The sequence below is a fragment of the Balaenoptera ricei genome, chromosome 2 (assembly GCF_028023285.1).
Source record: "Balaenoptera ricei isolate mBalRic1 chromosome 2, mBalRic1.hap2, whole genome shotgun sequence".
Taxonomy (NCBI): Eukaryota; Metazoa; Chordata; class Mammalia; order Artiodactyla; family Balaenopteridae; genus Balaenoptera; species Balaenoptera ricei.
In genome coordinates, this window is record NC_082640.1 from 138,761,695 (window position 1) to 138,776,869 (window position 15,175).

Genomic DNA, 15,175 nt, shown 5'->3' on the forward strand with positions numbered 1-15,175 from the left:
TAGATGTTTTCTTTTACTTAAAAATTATACTTGTTATGATATAAAAGACAAAATTTAAAACCACAAGCATCCAGGAGGTTGACGGGTACTAATGTGTTCCAAAAGCCAATTTAATGGAAAACTTTAGTTGACAATAAACATAAGTTGCACTCATACCATAAGACCATTAGAATGCTGACATACCGGACATACACAATACATATTTTTTGAATTAACGAATAGATGAATATATTTAGGTTTGTCATGCTGTTATTTCTTTCTCCTTTTTTATTAAACCAAACTGCTAACTCTTACATATTTTTCTATAAATACCATCTAAAGAGAAGAAAGACGGCTGGTATTAGAAACAGCTTACAATTTTATAATTTTACAACTCAGGATTCCTATTCAATATATCAAGATGGTAGAATTTAGAATTCTCCAGTGAAGTCTAAGGAATTTTTTTTCCTTATAATTTAAAATTGTAGACCATATAGAGTATCTTAACAGCATATGGCCCAGTTTATGTGATCATCTGAGGAGAATAATTCAGTTTCATAGAAAATGCAAATCTAACAGTAGTGCATTAATTCATGCCAACCCTGCTCTCAAGACAACCACCAGGGACCTTCCCCATGAAATCAATATGCATACATCTATTTAACTTTTATCACTGGCTCACTAAGTAAATATCAGGCTATAGACCACTTAGGTATTCATTATTTGCAGGCGAAGAGCAAACGTAAAGGCGGGCTGGTAGTGTCAAGTCATTAACGAATCAATCGATAACTGGTCCCCTGTTTTAGTCTGCCAAACGAGGGCAAAGATGCGCAGCATCTGGAGAGCAAGCTGTCAATCTGCTGCCAGGGAGCAATCTGTTTACAGCAGAGGGTTCCATATTTACACTGGCTCTCAAGGAAACCTGAAGTTGTATTATGTCTTCTCCGGCTTTAATAGGTGTGAAAACAGATCCCCACTTTGATACTATTCCTCAGATAGCCAAAGGACTGAGATCCCCAAGGACGACAGCGAGAAACGCTACTCTGTTGGCTCCCCGAAGTCTCTGAGATTGAGGCAGAACTAGAAAACATTTGAGTGCCTTACATGATGAGGAGCAAGTAGTTTAATTCTCAAAGCTCCCATTTCTATTGCTTTTCAAAGCAAGATTTTCAGCATTTTTTTAGGGATCACATGTATTCACAAGCAGCTAATTCCCCCAAAGTTACCAAAAATGGTTCTCATTTTACAAAAACTCACACTTTCTTTAAGTGTGAGCCCTGTTAAATGCCACCTCCACGGTGCCAGGCCCCCAATGTATTAATGTATCATCCTCTGTACATTAACTTCAGGATGATCGCCACTCCCGTCCATCTCGCGTCACAGAGAGCCAATACACTGCACTGTATCTGAGGTCACCTGCCCAAAGCTTCAGCTAAGAGACAATGAACATGAAATGAAGAAAAGGAAGTTTCGTCACTGGAATAAAGTTGAGTTTCACAGCTGCTCCCTCAATTTATACCACGTGATAAAAACGAACGTCTACAAAGTGTCAGCAATGGCAGCAACAGAGCTCAAAAAGTACTGCCCATTTTTCCTTCTCATCATGCAAAAAACCAGCAGCAAGATTCAACTCAAAGCCACACAAATGATGCTCTCAATTTTAATTATGAGAACTGAAGACACTATCAAGTCAAGACATCCTTCCCACTAACAGCAAGAGGGAAAAAAGGACCCCTTCTCACCTCTTACTCATCTGTGACTTGATCTACGGGGAGAACATGACTATTTGTTTTCGTATGTAAAAGCTAGTATCAGCACACACGCACACCCCTGTTGGAAGCAAGTCCTGCTGGGTTTTCAGTGAAACTGCACTTACCCTCCTGTCTTATTTCCTGGGTGAAAGGTTTAATTAATACTTTACCCTAGGAACAATCCTCACGAGAAATAGCTTTATGGGGAGCAAAAGTCATAACAGCAAGCTGCTCTTCCTGGCAATGGCAGTTTTCTTACTGTCCTTTCCTTCACTTCCATGGAAATCTCAGCCCTCTCTCTTGATGAGTGTGGAGTCCATAAAATGATCCACAAAGAACAAGGAAAGCACTGGAAAACATCCTCTTGTTACCTTTTTCTCTTTTCATCTAAGAGGCTCAGTGTACACCTTCATTCCAGAGCACAAATTAAAGCACGCCCTCATCACCGGAGCAAACTGCGCCGCTAAGTCACACCCATTACTTTTTTTTTTTTTTTTTTTCCTTTTTCTTTTCTCTGTTTATCAGGTTAACAGCTAAGAGCACACACCTCCAGGATGTTAGAAACAAGTTGCAACACCTGCGGTTTGCCCCACCCCCAGCGCCCGGGCAGAAACCACACCCACTTCCCACCCCGCCCCCGCCAAGCCTCTTCCCAGGCCTTACCCTGCCCAGGAGGTTGTCCTGAAGCAGCGTCTCTTGCAGCACCGGGGCCACCTCCTCCAAGCTCAACATGTGGCAAAGGTCGGTGAGTTCCTCCTGTCCCAGGGACCCGGTGCCCGTCGTGTCAAAACTGTCGAACAGCTCCTTGAGTCGGGCCTCATGCTGGTCCTGCTCCGCCTCATCCATCCCATCGCCCACAGCGCTCACCTGTGCGGGACAGAGAGGAGGCTGGGTGGTGGCAGCGCTGGAGTCCTACCGCCGCCCCTCCACTAGCCGTCCCCACGCTTGCCAGCCCCGTGGGAAGAACACTCTGTGTGTCCCGGTCCCCTCATGCTGGTCCATCGGGACCCTGTGAGGGGCAGCAGGGGAGGTAGCACTGTACACCTCCCAGCGAGACCACGGGTCCCTCCAGAACCCGGTCCAGGCCAGGGGAGCTCCCACACGCACTCACACCGGGCGCACATCCACAGGGTCGGGTCCTGGTGGGGTAATGTTACCAGAACGAGGGAGTCCCGTGGGCAGAAAGGCGCCCTGCTCTCCTGCCCGGCGCTCAGGCAGGCAGCCAGACTGTCAAACTCAAGACTGAAAGCGGTCTTAAGAGACCTCTCAGGACTTAGAGAAGGTGAAAAGCCCCTTCTGACATCCAGTCCTTCCAAATGAAGTGATTGTTAACCACAACAGACTGCAGGGCCGGAGCTTCCACGCAACTCAGCGGGCTCCAGAGGACCTGCCAGATGTTGCAACTTGCCAAGACTGTTTCCTTTCTCTTCCTTCAGCCTACTGCCCCCCATTGTAGTCAGACTGGAGGGCTGCTGCAAAGAGGCACTGGATGAATACGTCTGATACAAAACCACTCCCTGTTTACACGAGACCAAACACTTCTTACACGAGTTCCTCAAAAAACAACTCAATTAACTTCACCGGTGCAATTACATGAGGTGTGACAGGAAGAGTATTCCCTGAATACTTCAGCCCCAGGGAGTTTTAGGTAATGCTTAGTTGCCTAGAGAAAGGGGAAAACACAACTCCAGCCTTTCAGACAATGAGGTTCGAAGGAGCCACAGACCACATGTGAATCGCACAGAATCTCAGGACCCTCTACTACCGAGACAGTCTCCCCTCTGTACTCCTGGTTAATAGGTCTTCCATCTCTCTGATCCACTCTAACCCCAGACTTTCCATTTTTCCACATTTCATGGGATTTGTGAAAACACAGAGTCATCAATATCTCTCAGAATCTTTTTTGCTAAAAATATATATCATAAAATTCTAGGTCCCTCAATACTTGAAGAATGAAATCTGGTATTTTGCTTGCACAATAATTCACTTTCAATGTACTGGGTTTTCCAACGGAAGCCTGAAACCTTCGCATGTGAAGGTACCTTCACAATGATGCAATGGAAGCCAAACAGAACATATACCCTTGAGAGGGTGACCTCAGCCATCTCAAACAAGGCTCGCAGAACCAGCCCCTTGACTATAAAAGGCAGCACCTTTTTAAAAAAGTATTTATCTTGCCAATATAATTTTTTATTGTGATAAAAAACACATAACATGGAATCCAGCCTATTAACAACAGTTTAAGTATGCAGTACCATATTTGTTCACTACACACGCACTGCTGTACAGCAGATCTCTAGAACTTTTCCATCTTGCATGACTGAAACTCTATACCCACTGCCCAGCAACTCCCATTTCCCCTCCCCTAGTCCCTGGCAACCAACATTCTACTTTTAAAAGCACACCTTTAACTAAACCAAGTCCTGGGTCAGAAAACTCTTAGAGGTGATGTTATAGGGCAGATCATTACAACACGGGAACCACACACATTAAGATGCTGAACGCGGCCAGACCTGAAAATAAGCGAGCCTTCTGTAACACATCAGTGCTGCTCTAGGCTAGGTTGCTTTCTTTTCAGAGACAACTGTTCAAAACATGACAAGCTAAAACAGAGCCAATGACTATCCCAAGGGTTTCAGCAGAACGAGATGAAGGCAGAAGATGGATCCAAACAGCTGGGCCACTCATTAAAGCAAAGAGGTAATGTTCTGGTCCAGGCTCCTGGTCTCAAAGGTCTCTTCTTCTAATTATCAGTTTTTCTACTACGGTGCTGCTAGCTCTGGCTGCCTTCCCAGGGTTGGTCTGTTGGGTTAACTAATCACCATGTAAATGTTTACAAAATAACCTGAGAGTGCTAAATAAACATCAAAGCATCAGAAATGAAAAGCCAAGGTGTTAAGCAAAGCCTCAGAAGTTAGGAATTTAGACAGGGCCAAGGCTTAGCTAATGAGATTCACTTAGCATTCACCCAGTTCATCATCAGCTAAGATCTGCTGAGAATCCCCAAGATGCTCTGGGATTTTCAGGGCTGCCACAGCTCTCAGACTCACTCTCTGAGTTCTACAGTCCCCTGGGCTGGAATCTGACCAATGTCATAAAAGCAAGACTATTCTGCTTCTGCTTGATTTTACATTTTAAAAAAAAGAAGAAAAAAAAACCTCAGAAGTGAAAGAATTCTAACACTTCCCCTTTTAAAAATTATTTTTAAGGGGTGGGGATTTGTCCATCTAAACCAATGAAAGAGAACCATAAAACTCACAATGGTAATGTGTATCTGTTAATCCCATCATCCTAATTTATCTGCCCATTGGTAACTGTAACCATAAGTTTGTTTTCTATGTCTGTGAGTCTATTTCTGTTCTGTAAATAAGTTCATTTGTACTTCAATATAAAAAAAAAAAAAGTCTCACAATGTACTGAGAAGTCCCAATCTTATCCACAGCTTTGAATCTGATACGCTATCATGCCCTGCTCTTTGGGAGGTCATTGGATTTTCACTAAATCAAACCTCTTTCATTTCACAGCAATTTTCCTTTTTTATCTCTTTATTTCATCTCCCTGCTTCTCAAGAACTGTGCTTAGTAAAACATTCTTTTGACTTAACAGGGAAAACAGCCCCACCCCTGGAGAACAAATGATCATATGGAAACATCCAAAAGATGTTACATATGGTGACAAGTTGTCAGTACTCTTCTAGCACAGAAGGCATTTTTACTGGCTGATATTATTCCCCAAACGTTCATCAGTAATTTCATGTGCAAGAATTATTTTTCTCCCCACTTGGCAGAAATTTCTTTAAGGGCAAGGTTCACAATTTCAATTTCTTTTATAGCTTCCTCCAAATGCATAGTACAGTCTGTTCTTCACTCCAGGGACTCAGTAAACATCATGGACTGACTTAGGATATGGAGATTCCTTACAAGGAAACTTACCCTGAATGAACGCTACAGAAATAAGCATATGAAGACTTTGAAACACCTACTTCTTCCACAAGCATAGCTCTACTTTCCCCATCCAACCCCTTTTCAAACGCATTTTCAGTCTTAGACATATCCAAGCATAAGTAGAAAGCGAGCACCCACTGCCAAACTGTACCACGTACAGCCATCTGAAGTTTGATTCTATGATTTAGTAATTAAGCCAGTGGATTCAATTTTCAGCTGCATTTTTGTTGTTGTTGTTATGGGATATGACTTTGGAGGAGAACCTGTATTAAAATACTTTCCCAAGTCCCCTTGTTTATAGAATGAGAATAATAATACCCATCTGGAAGGTTGTTCTGAGGGTTAAATATGGCAAGCAAGAGCAGCTAATCCCAGAGAAAGTTGATACAAGAGGGGAATTGAGAAAACAACCAAGAAAATACCTGCGATTTGCAAAGGAGGGGTAAACTGAAGAGGGGTAATTTACACACAGCAACAGGTCATAGATCTGCCTTCCAAGAAGCAAAACAGGAGCTGTGGAATGCCATATCCCAGAAAGCAAGAATGAGCGAGGGACATATTATAAATATAAGCAATATCATATTACTAAATGGTAACAGTAGTAGGTAATGTTCAGTGCTTCCTCAATCTTCAAAGGCAGATTATTGATAAATATAATGTCAAACAAAAGCAGAAAGGCTGAAATATAGTTGGAAGCTCAGAAGACACTTTTTTTTTAAACTTCTGAGCTGGCCTATGCTGAGTACTTAGCATAAATGATTTCATTTAATCCTCCTAATTCTTTAAAGTAGATCTCATATTCCCATTTAATATGTAGAAACTGGGGCTTGGCAAAGTTAAGCTACTTGTCCAATGATACAACGCTAATAATGGTCATGGACCCGCGATTTGAACACTGGTCTGACTCTATACTATCTCTCAGTCCTACACATGCACGCAGAACATGTGAATGGGACCACTGGAATGGTATCATTGACAAATCACTTATCTCCACTTTTATGTGTTAACCAGCTGAACGGTAACAAGAACTAGAAATGACCGTGGAACACTTGGTGGCCATAAACTCCTCCAAAATGGAAGGAGAAGGGGTGGGGTTCCTTCCTCCCTACATCCCTTGATTCATTTATTGACTAATTATAGCCTATGAGACACTAAGGATACACAGAATAAGCATTCTCTTTTTTCTAAAGTAGCTTTGGGATTTAGGGCAAAGAAGAAATGCATTTTTATATAAATATGATCATGAAGAGTCCTGTGTCTTCAATAATGGGCATAGTCCAGAAACTGGTAATTGTTCAAATACTTTCCCCAACAAATACTTAAGTATGTCTAATCTGTGCAATTCAATGCTTTCCAGAGTCAGAGCCTAGCTGACACTCACCAGTGACAGGAATCTTCCTTAGAGATGAAGGAAGTTGGGTTTTGAATGATAAATCGTCCTTCAAATTGCCAAGGACAATTCCAGTTTTATAAAGCCTGCCACAAACCTGGGCCTCTCGTCACCATCTACCTTCCCAATCAAATTGCCAGAAGCCTTCACGACTCCTTTGTAATAAAAGGGCCCGTGTGGGCAATATTTTGGAGTTCTAACAAGGGATGGTTAAATAAGAGGCAGATGCAAAGAGCCATTAATCATAACAATTACCACCCAACAACCGCCCATAATAAGAACTATTCAGAGTATTTTCCTTCCAAATAACTCAAAACAAGGCTGCCAGAATGTGCAGACCCTGACAGGGAAGTCCATCAGAGACTGGTGTCACTGTGCTCCCTTTGGCAGCCCTGGCTGATGAAATCACAGTGCCAACTGGGATTGGAAAAGAGCAAGGTGGAGGTGCTGCTGGGATAATGAAGTCCCCAACATAAGGCCCACATGAAGTGGATCCATGAACTTGTGAACTTTCCAGCATCCAAGGTATAGAAAGGAGCTTGTAAGAATGGCAGACCAGCCAAAGGGGACGTCTGCTCTGGGCCAAAGGGAGTGAAAAGGGGACAAAGTCTGGCAAGGAAAAACCAAATAATAAATGAGCACAATGCCAGAGCCCTAGCCCAGGCCTTTTATTTCCCCTCCAGATGGTCTAGCAGCTGAACAGCTACAAGGAATGTCTGGATGTCCCTCTTGGCTCAGCAGCTTTCCCCGGGTATCATAATAGATGCTTTTGGATCTGTGTTCAGACATAGCTGTTGAGGGGCCACAGTCCAGGCAGTGACCACCAAGTGACTAATTTACTTTATAACTAAAGAGATGAACATGGACAAACTCTGCTTTGGCAAAGCTTTTCATTCACGCCTTTAGCTTTCACTGTTTGGCAAGTCAGAGCCTCATAATGCCAATGGTCATAATAAAATGTTTCTTTTTCTTCTCTTTTTTGCAAACACCTTAATTTGCTGCAAAGATTTCCAGGCTTACCATTTTGGACTAACTTCAGCACAGAGTGAAATTGTGACGAGAATAAATTCAAGTTTAGCAAAAGCTTAATAGAAAAAGCAATTGTCCCCATTTATGTGTTGATAATAGAATATTTCTGCCAAAAACTGCTGCTCATCAAACTGATTACTGTCAGATAGCCTCCTCTCTGCTCAGATAGCACCTCACTTCTAGCTGGATACTAAAAGCACAAGAGTATCAGCAAGAATAAAATCAGAGTGTAAAAATATAACACAAAAGCTTAAATGGCACCACACAGGAAAAAGATCATATTAAATTTGAAAGAAAATAACAACCTTTGCTAACTACAAAAAAAATTAATTTAACTAAGGGTATCCCACTAGCATTTATTCTAAAACATAAATAAGTTTTAGTATTTTACTATCCTGAATGATGTAGCAAACCCAAGCTTTTGTTAAACCTAAAAGCTAGGTGGATTACCCAATCAAGTCATTAACTCAGGATGGCTGGAGGAATAAAATCATTAGGCTAGCACATGGTAGATTCAGTAACCTGTAATCAGCTACTAAGTAAAATTAGGGAAGCAGAAAACAGAGCTGCATTTTTGCTACTTTCTTAAAAGAGACAGCTTGTAACAACTTTCACTTCTTGAGCCATATTTACTCAAATTAATTTAGAATGCCTGCAGCTCTGACTACCGTTTCCTGGGGTATAAAAATGAAGCACTTCTCTTCTCATATGTATAAACAGTATTTTCCCAACTTTGCTTTTTAAGGGAGGATTAGATCATAAATAGTTTGTCATTTTTGCATCTAAAAGCTTGAATAAATGGTTAATTGCTGATATAAATTGCAATAAAGAGTCCTGATTTCAAATAAAGTTGCTCACTTGCATATTCCCATAATCTTTTAAAAATTCTATTTTATTTGTGAATAGGATAAAAATATCTTTTTGCAAGCTTCAGTAAATCTCTCCACAAGACCCTGCCCAACAGATGTAAGTTCAATAGCCAGAATTCAAACCACATAATTTATTGGCTTACAAATGAATTGGCACCTATAAAAATAAACCTCCTGAAAAAGCTTTAGGCTGTCTGAATCCCTCTAAAATGATCTGGCTAAATGTGCCAACCCTTCATCAATGTAAGACTGATAAAATGTATTTTCATTATCAACATAAAATGGAAGCACCAAGATTGGTGAAATGTTAGTGTGGAAAGTCATTTGCAGTGACACTTAAAACAATTTATTTGAACAACATTTGACTTATGATTAGAACGTTGTCTATTAAGATTGGCTGTTCAAAATTCACTGGAGCCCTATTCGCCCCCTCTGGGACAGTTAACATCTTTTGATATTAAGGGTCACCACACATCTAAAATGAAAAAAGAACAAGAAAAAAGACACCCAAGCCATTCTGAGTAAGTGTCTGTTAAGATGACTGATCCTTGACATTTTACTGCAAAGACCGTGCCTGTGATGGCTGCCTTTCCGTTGCCTCCTGTAAAGTCTTTTCCTGCCTTGGCAATATCTTTGCTGATGTCCAACCCATTTGGAACATCCGTAAGCCCTACACTTTATACTGCAGTTCAGAATGCTTTCGTCTAAGGAATCACCAGAGACCAGGTGAAAATAAACAAATCTGCAAAGAAACTCCCCAGCAGTTCACTTCACCTCTCTAAGGACACTGACAAAAGCTGAGGAGACCACAGCAAACTGTTTTATCAGCCAGCCTGTCATGTCACTGTTACACACAGTCTGGGAATTTCCACATCCCTCTTCAACTCCACAGCAAGACCTGCCAATATTTCAGGTCAGCTACCAATACGTTAGCCACTAGGGAAGACTCAGAATTAAGCTGACACAGAAAAAAATACATATCCTTGCAGACTGTCAATCCTCAGGAAACAAGTAAACAGATATAAATTTATGTTAATGTATTTAAGGGAGCCGGATCGAGAACCTTCCATGGTCTCAGAAGCTTAGCCCATGTGCCTCGGTTGACTTTATTAGGATTCTAACCCCAAAAAATGCTACCACCTCAGTCACAAAAGACAACCATGCGATCCGTTTTGATTTCACAAATTCAGGAGTTCAAGTTCTATGGCAAGCTCATCTCAGAAATTCCTCAACACCAGGAGGGGATCTGCCCCAGTCAAGTAAAGAAAGCAGAAGATCTCATAAGAGCTAAGTTGTCTAGAAACAAGGTGCACGGTAGGACAATCTTTCCAGCTCCCATTTTACTTGCACCAACTTAGCCCCGGTTTGTCAGGGCTGAGGCTGGGAAATCGCCTCTTCCTATCTCTATCTCTTTCAGCTTCACAGAAAGAGCTTTCAGCAGTAAACTGTTTCCATCAGCTTTGTCCTTTTGTCAGAGACCGGTTTGGTAGCTGCAGAAGCCCAGCCCCTGGAACCCTGGAAGCTTCTGCTGCGACACTCCACACTTCCATCCCGTGGGTCTGGCGGTCAAGGGTTTCAGGCAATAGCCTAGCGTCATTTTGTTCCTTTCTTAGTAGTCGCACTGGGTAAAGTCTTTCTCTGTGCCTTGATCCCTGACACCTTCTACAATGGGTCCAAACAGCTCTCCGCTACTCAGACAGCCCAGGCTAACACCTCGGGTTTCCCCAGGCCGGTTTCTCTTCAGTTTCCCAGTCACAGGGGTGCCTGGGTGGCAGAAGGCAACAGCACCACCACCCTTTCTGCCCCCCCCCCCACCCCGCCCCGGGACTCAAGTCCTCTCCTGGACCAGCACACAGTAGCCGCCTTCAGCTGGCAGTGCGGGCGGGGACAACGCGGGTGGCGGAGGTGCCCAGACCCGGCTGCGCTGCAAAGCCGGGAGGCGAGGTGCGGCCGGAGCGCGGGCGCGCCGCCCAGGTCCCCGGCAACGCGTGATGCAGATGCGCCCCCGACCCGCCCGCCCATCGCCACCCCCGGAAACCCCAGACACCCCATTGTGTCCCCAGGCAGCAGCTCTCTCGGCCCCCGCCGTCCTCGCTTACCTTCTGTCGGCCTCTCCGTTGCGCCCGAACAGCCGGCCGCCTGCCTCCAGTGCTCTGCAAAGCGGGGGAGGACGCTTTGTTAGGGCTCCAGAAGCGGGACAATACTTCGCAGTCGGCGCCGGGGTTCAGGGCGGGCGTCCTTCAAACGGACGGGAATGGGGACCCGCGCGAGCGTCATTTCCATTTGTAAGGGGCCCCAGCGCTCACAAAAGCGCGGCTCCTGGGGGCTGCGGCGCGCATCCTCCCCGCCCGCCGGCCCGCCCCCGCCCGCTCAGCCCGCTCTCCCGGACCGACCCCTCCTCCGCCTCGCACACCATCCCCTCCCCGCCTGGTCAGCCTGGAGCGCCCCGGCCCGAGCTGGCCGCCGGGCCACCCGCTTCCTCGCTGCCGCTCCCTGCTCCCGGCCCGCTGGGACAACCACCGCCCGGCCCCAGCCCGGCAGGGGAAGCCCCAGCCTGTTCCGGTGCCTGGGCCGCCAGGGCGCGCAGGGCCTCGCCCACAGCGCGGGGGCAGCGAGAGGCCTCCGCGCACCCCCAGGCCGCGGGGCGGGGGTCCGCGGGAGCGGGCTCCGCGCTTACCGCGTCCCGGGGCTCAGGCGCCTGGCGCTGCCGCGGGGGCCATGGCCGCGGGCGCACTCGGGGCTCGGAGGCGGCGGCGGCAGTGGCAGCGGGACGGCCGCGCCCAGCGCGCTCGGCTCCCGGCTCGGCCGCGGCCACCCGAAGCTTTGGACGCAGGGGAGGAAGGGCCAGGCCCGCGCGGGGAGGAGGAGCCAGGGCGACGCCGGCCCGGGCGCGGCTCCTCCTCCGCGGCCCGCGCAGCTGGGGCCGCTGAGGGAGGAGCGCTGGGCGCCGCCCGGGCCCTTGCGGGGTCAGTCCCCCCCCACTCCACCCCTTCCACGGGGACTGCGCCTCTGGTGGCCGGAGCACGGAGGAGTGCGGTCCCGGCTTGGCTGTGACCCTGGGGCGGTCGCCTCGGAGATTTGAACTTGGAAGATCCGGGGCTTGCCGGGGCGCAGATGGAGGAGGTCAGCAGAGGTCGATCCCCTGCCGGATAGCCTCTCCTTCCTTCCAGAGGCACCTACACAATCCCCTCTGTGCCTAGGACGCCCGGCCGGCAACGTCTCCGGGTCGGGGAAAAGTCCCCGCCTCCAGCCCGTGGGACTGAAGGTGGGGATCCAGGTGCCTCTTTTTCCCCCAGGCGGCCTTGGATTTCTCCGCCCTCGAGCGCCCATTGGCGGTCATTAGAAGAGGGGGTCCAGGAGGCTGAAGAGGTCCAGACTTGACTCTGAACCCTATGGAGCGAGTGCGTCCCTCCTACCAGGTCTAGACTGGCTTCCGCACCTGCCCACCACGTCTTCTTAGGCTCCCACCCCCATCCAGGCTTCTGTGGGTGCATCTAACCCTCCGTCACTAGCCACGCGGGACGGATACTCCTTGGAGTCGGTACCGCTCAGGCCAATGATTGCTCGGAGTTTACCGCCTCCTCCCCCCCAACCCCTACTCCAGGGCTCCCCCAGAGTCTCCGCTTCTCACTCCCCCATCTCTACATTTCTACACAAGTCTGGTTATTTCAGCAGGAAACTGGAAAACGCTCCCTTGCTACTGAAAGAACAAGGGACAGACAGGAAGGAAACTAGCATTTACTGAGAATCCAGTGTGCTGGAAACTTGACAGGAATAATCTTACCTAATCCTCACACCACCTTTGGGAGGCAGACTTTATTATATCCATTTTGCAAATGAGGGCCTTAGAGAAGTTAAGGAGCTTCCTCAGGACCACACAGCTAGTTGGCAGAGCTGGGATTCAAAAGCAGATGACATCTGTGACAAAACTGCATAGAACAAAATATAGTCACAAAAATGAGTGAGCATAAAACTGGTGTCATTTGAATAAAGCCCTAGGATTGTATTGACATCAGTTTCCTGGTTGTGATATTGTACTACAATTATGCAAAATGTTATCATTGGGAAAAATTGGGTAAAAGGTCTATAAGGGATCTCTCTGTATTATTTCTTATAACAGTGTGAATCTACAGTTAACTCAAAGTTTTGGGGGGTTTTGTTTGTTTGCTCTTTTTTTTTTTTTTTAAAGCAGATCAGTCTTATTTTATTTAATTTATTTTTTTAATACATTTATTTAATTTTGGCTGTGTCGGGTCTTCGTTGTTGCTGCGCACGGGCTTTCTCTAAGCATGGGCTTTCTCTAATTGCAGCAAGCGGGGTCTACTCTTTGTTGTGATAAGCGGGCTTCTCATTGTGGTGCCTTCTCTTGTTGTGGAGCACGGGCTCTAGGCATGAGGGCTTCAGTAGTTGCAGCACGTGGGCTCAGTAGTTGTGGCTCACGGGCTCTAGAGCACAGGCTCAGTAGTTGTGGTGCACAGGCTTAGTTGCTGCGCGGCATGTGGGATCTTCCCAGACCAGGGCTCGAACCCGCGTCCCCTGCATTGGCAGGCAGATTCTCAACCACTGAGCCACCAGGGAAGCACCAAGCAGGTCAGTCTTCTTTTAGAACCCAAATGCTATTCCTTCAACACAGTGCACCTGGAGAATAAGAAAAAGGAGAGATTCAGCCTCCTCTCTCCCGCTTTTTAACAATCTTGGGCAAGCATGCACACACACACTCATGTACTTCATGCGTGGTTGTTCAGTCTAGTAGTAATTACACAACACACATACACACTCTTTGTTATGGGAATAGCTAACCTGTTAGCAGAATCCTTACATAGGTGTCATCTTATAAATAAGAGAATATGTTCATTGGGGACTAAAACAGCCAACAGTCTTAGAAGGTAAGAATGAAGAGGTTTTTTTTTTTTTTCAGAATGAAATAATGCCATTTGCAGCAGCATGGATGGACCTAGAGATTATCATACTCAGTGAAGTCAGAAAGAGAAAGACAAATACCATATGATATCACTTATATGTAGAATCTAAAATACAACACAAACGAACATATATATGAAACGGAAACAGGCTCACAGACATAGCGAACAGACGTGTGGTTGCCAAGGGGGAGGGGGGTAGGGAAGGGAAGGATTGGGAGTTTGGGATTAGCGGATGCAAACTAGTGTATATAGGATGGATAAATAACAAGATCCTACTGTATAGCACAGGGAACTATATTCAATATCCTGCGATAAACCATAATGGAAAAGAATATGAAAAAGAATATATATATTTAGATTTATATATGTTATAGATTTTTTTCTTGTTTCAGCTAGTCTCTGCCATGGGAGCCTCATCCTACAAGTTCTCTCTCCAAGCATCCCTTTTTAACCTGCAAGAATCCTTAAGGAGGAGACTGTCATTAGTTTCAAGCAGTGATTCTTGGGGGCCAGGAGATGTTCCCTATAGAGAAAGATCAGAATTGGTGGGGATTGTGTAATTTCAAAAACACAAGATACTCTTTCATGAGGGGAGTGAATGGGGTGGAGTTAATGCTGGAAATTACACATAACTCCCAGCTTCCCTACAAAAGAGGGGAAAGTGTTCAGCATGGCTACTTCACAGTGTAGCTTAGCAAGAACAGTCCTGCCAACTCAGATAATTTGACACAATGTGCCTGCAATTTAGGTTGCACAGGGTGAAAGGTTTGTCTTAGTCCAGACTGAGCCACTGGAAGAAAGCAGGAATTTACCTTAGAAGCTATCAATTGAGCTTTTCTCTGTTAAACAAAAAATAAAGATAACAGCAGAAATAGTAGCCAAGCTCCAATACTACATTATATGCAATATAAGAAAAAAATGAAAAGAAATGTAAATACCCAGAGTTAATACCCTTTACAAGCCACATTTCTTATCTGTTGCAGTTTATCTGCCTCTGATATCAGCTCTCACTTAAAAAAAATCCTTGTTCAGGGACCCAGTATCCTTAAGGTGTTTATAGCCGAAATTTTTGAATGGCTTTCTGCTACATTTTTCAGTACTGGGCTGGCTTTCTTAGACTGGTAAAAAGCTGTAAAAAGTTAACAATAACAACAAAATAATAATAATAATAATCCAGGGAAAAGAAAGTTATTCTTTGTTTCCCTGGTAGCGCAGTGGTTAAGAATCCGCCTGCCAATGCAGGGAACACGGGTTCGATCCCTGGTCCGGGAAGATCCCACGTGCCGCAGAG

The 15,175-nt window shown here is 45.6% G+C and overlaps 1 protein-coding gene and 1 long non-coding RNA gene across 4 annotated transcripts in view; both read right to left on the reverse strand.

Moving 5' to 3' along the window:
* NIN (ninein) overlaps window positions 1-11,665 on the reverse strand; it is a 100,124-nt gene extending 88,459 nt beyond the window's left edge. The window contains 3 exon segments of the mRNA XM_059914202.1: window positions 2,394-2,597; window positions 11,062-11,115; window positions 11,640-11,665. Of these exon segments, the coding sequence (XP_059770185.1) occupies window positions 2,394-2,576 (183 nt within the window). The 5' untranslated portion in view covers window positions 2,577-2,597; window positions 11,062-11,115; window positions 11,640-11,665.
* Window positions 11,666-13,161: 1,496 nt separating this feature from the next.
* LOC132359710 (uncharacterized) overlaps window positions 13,162-15,175 on the reverse strand; it is a 40,975-nt gene continuing 38,961 nt past the window's right edge. For all 3 annotated transcript variants that reach the window (XR_009500904.1, XR_009500906.1, XR_009500905.1), the window contains one exon: window positions 13,162-13,600. This is a non-coding gene — a long non-coding RNA (uncharacterized LOC132359710). The remainder of the gene's footprint in view (window positions 13,601-15,175) is intronic.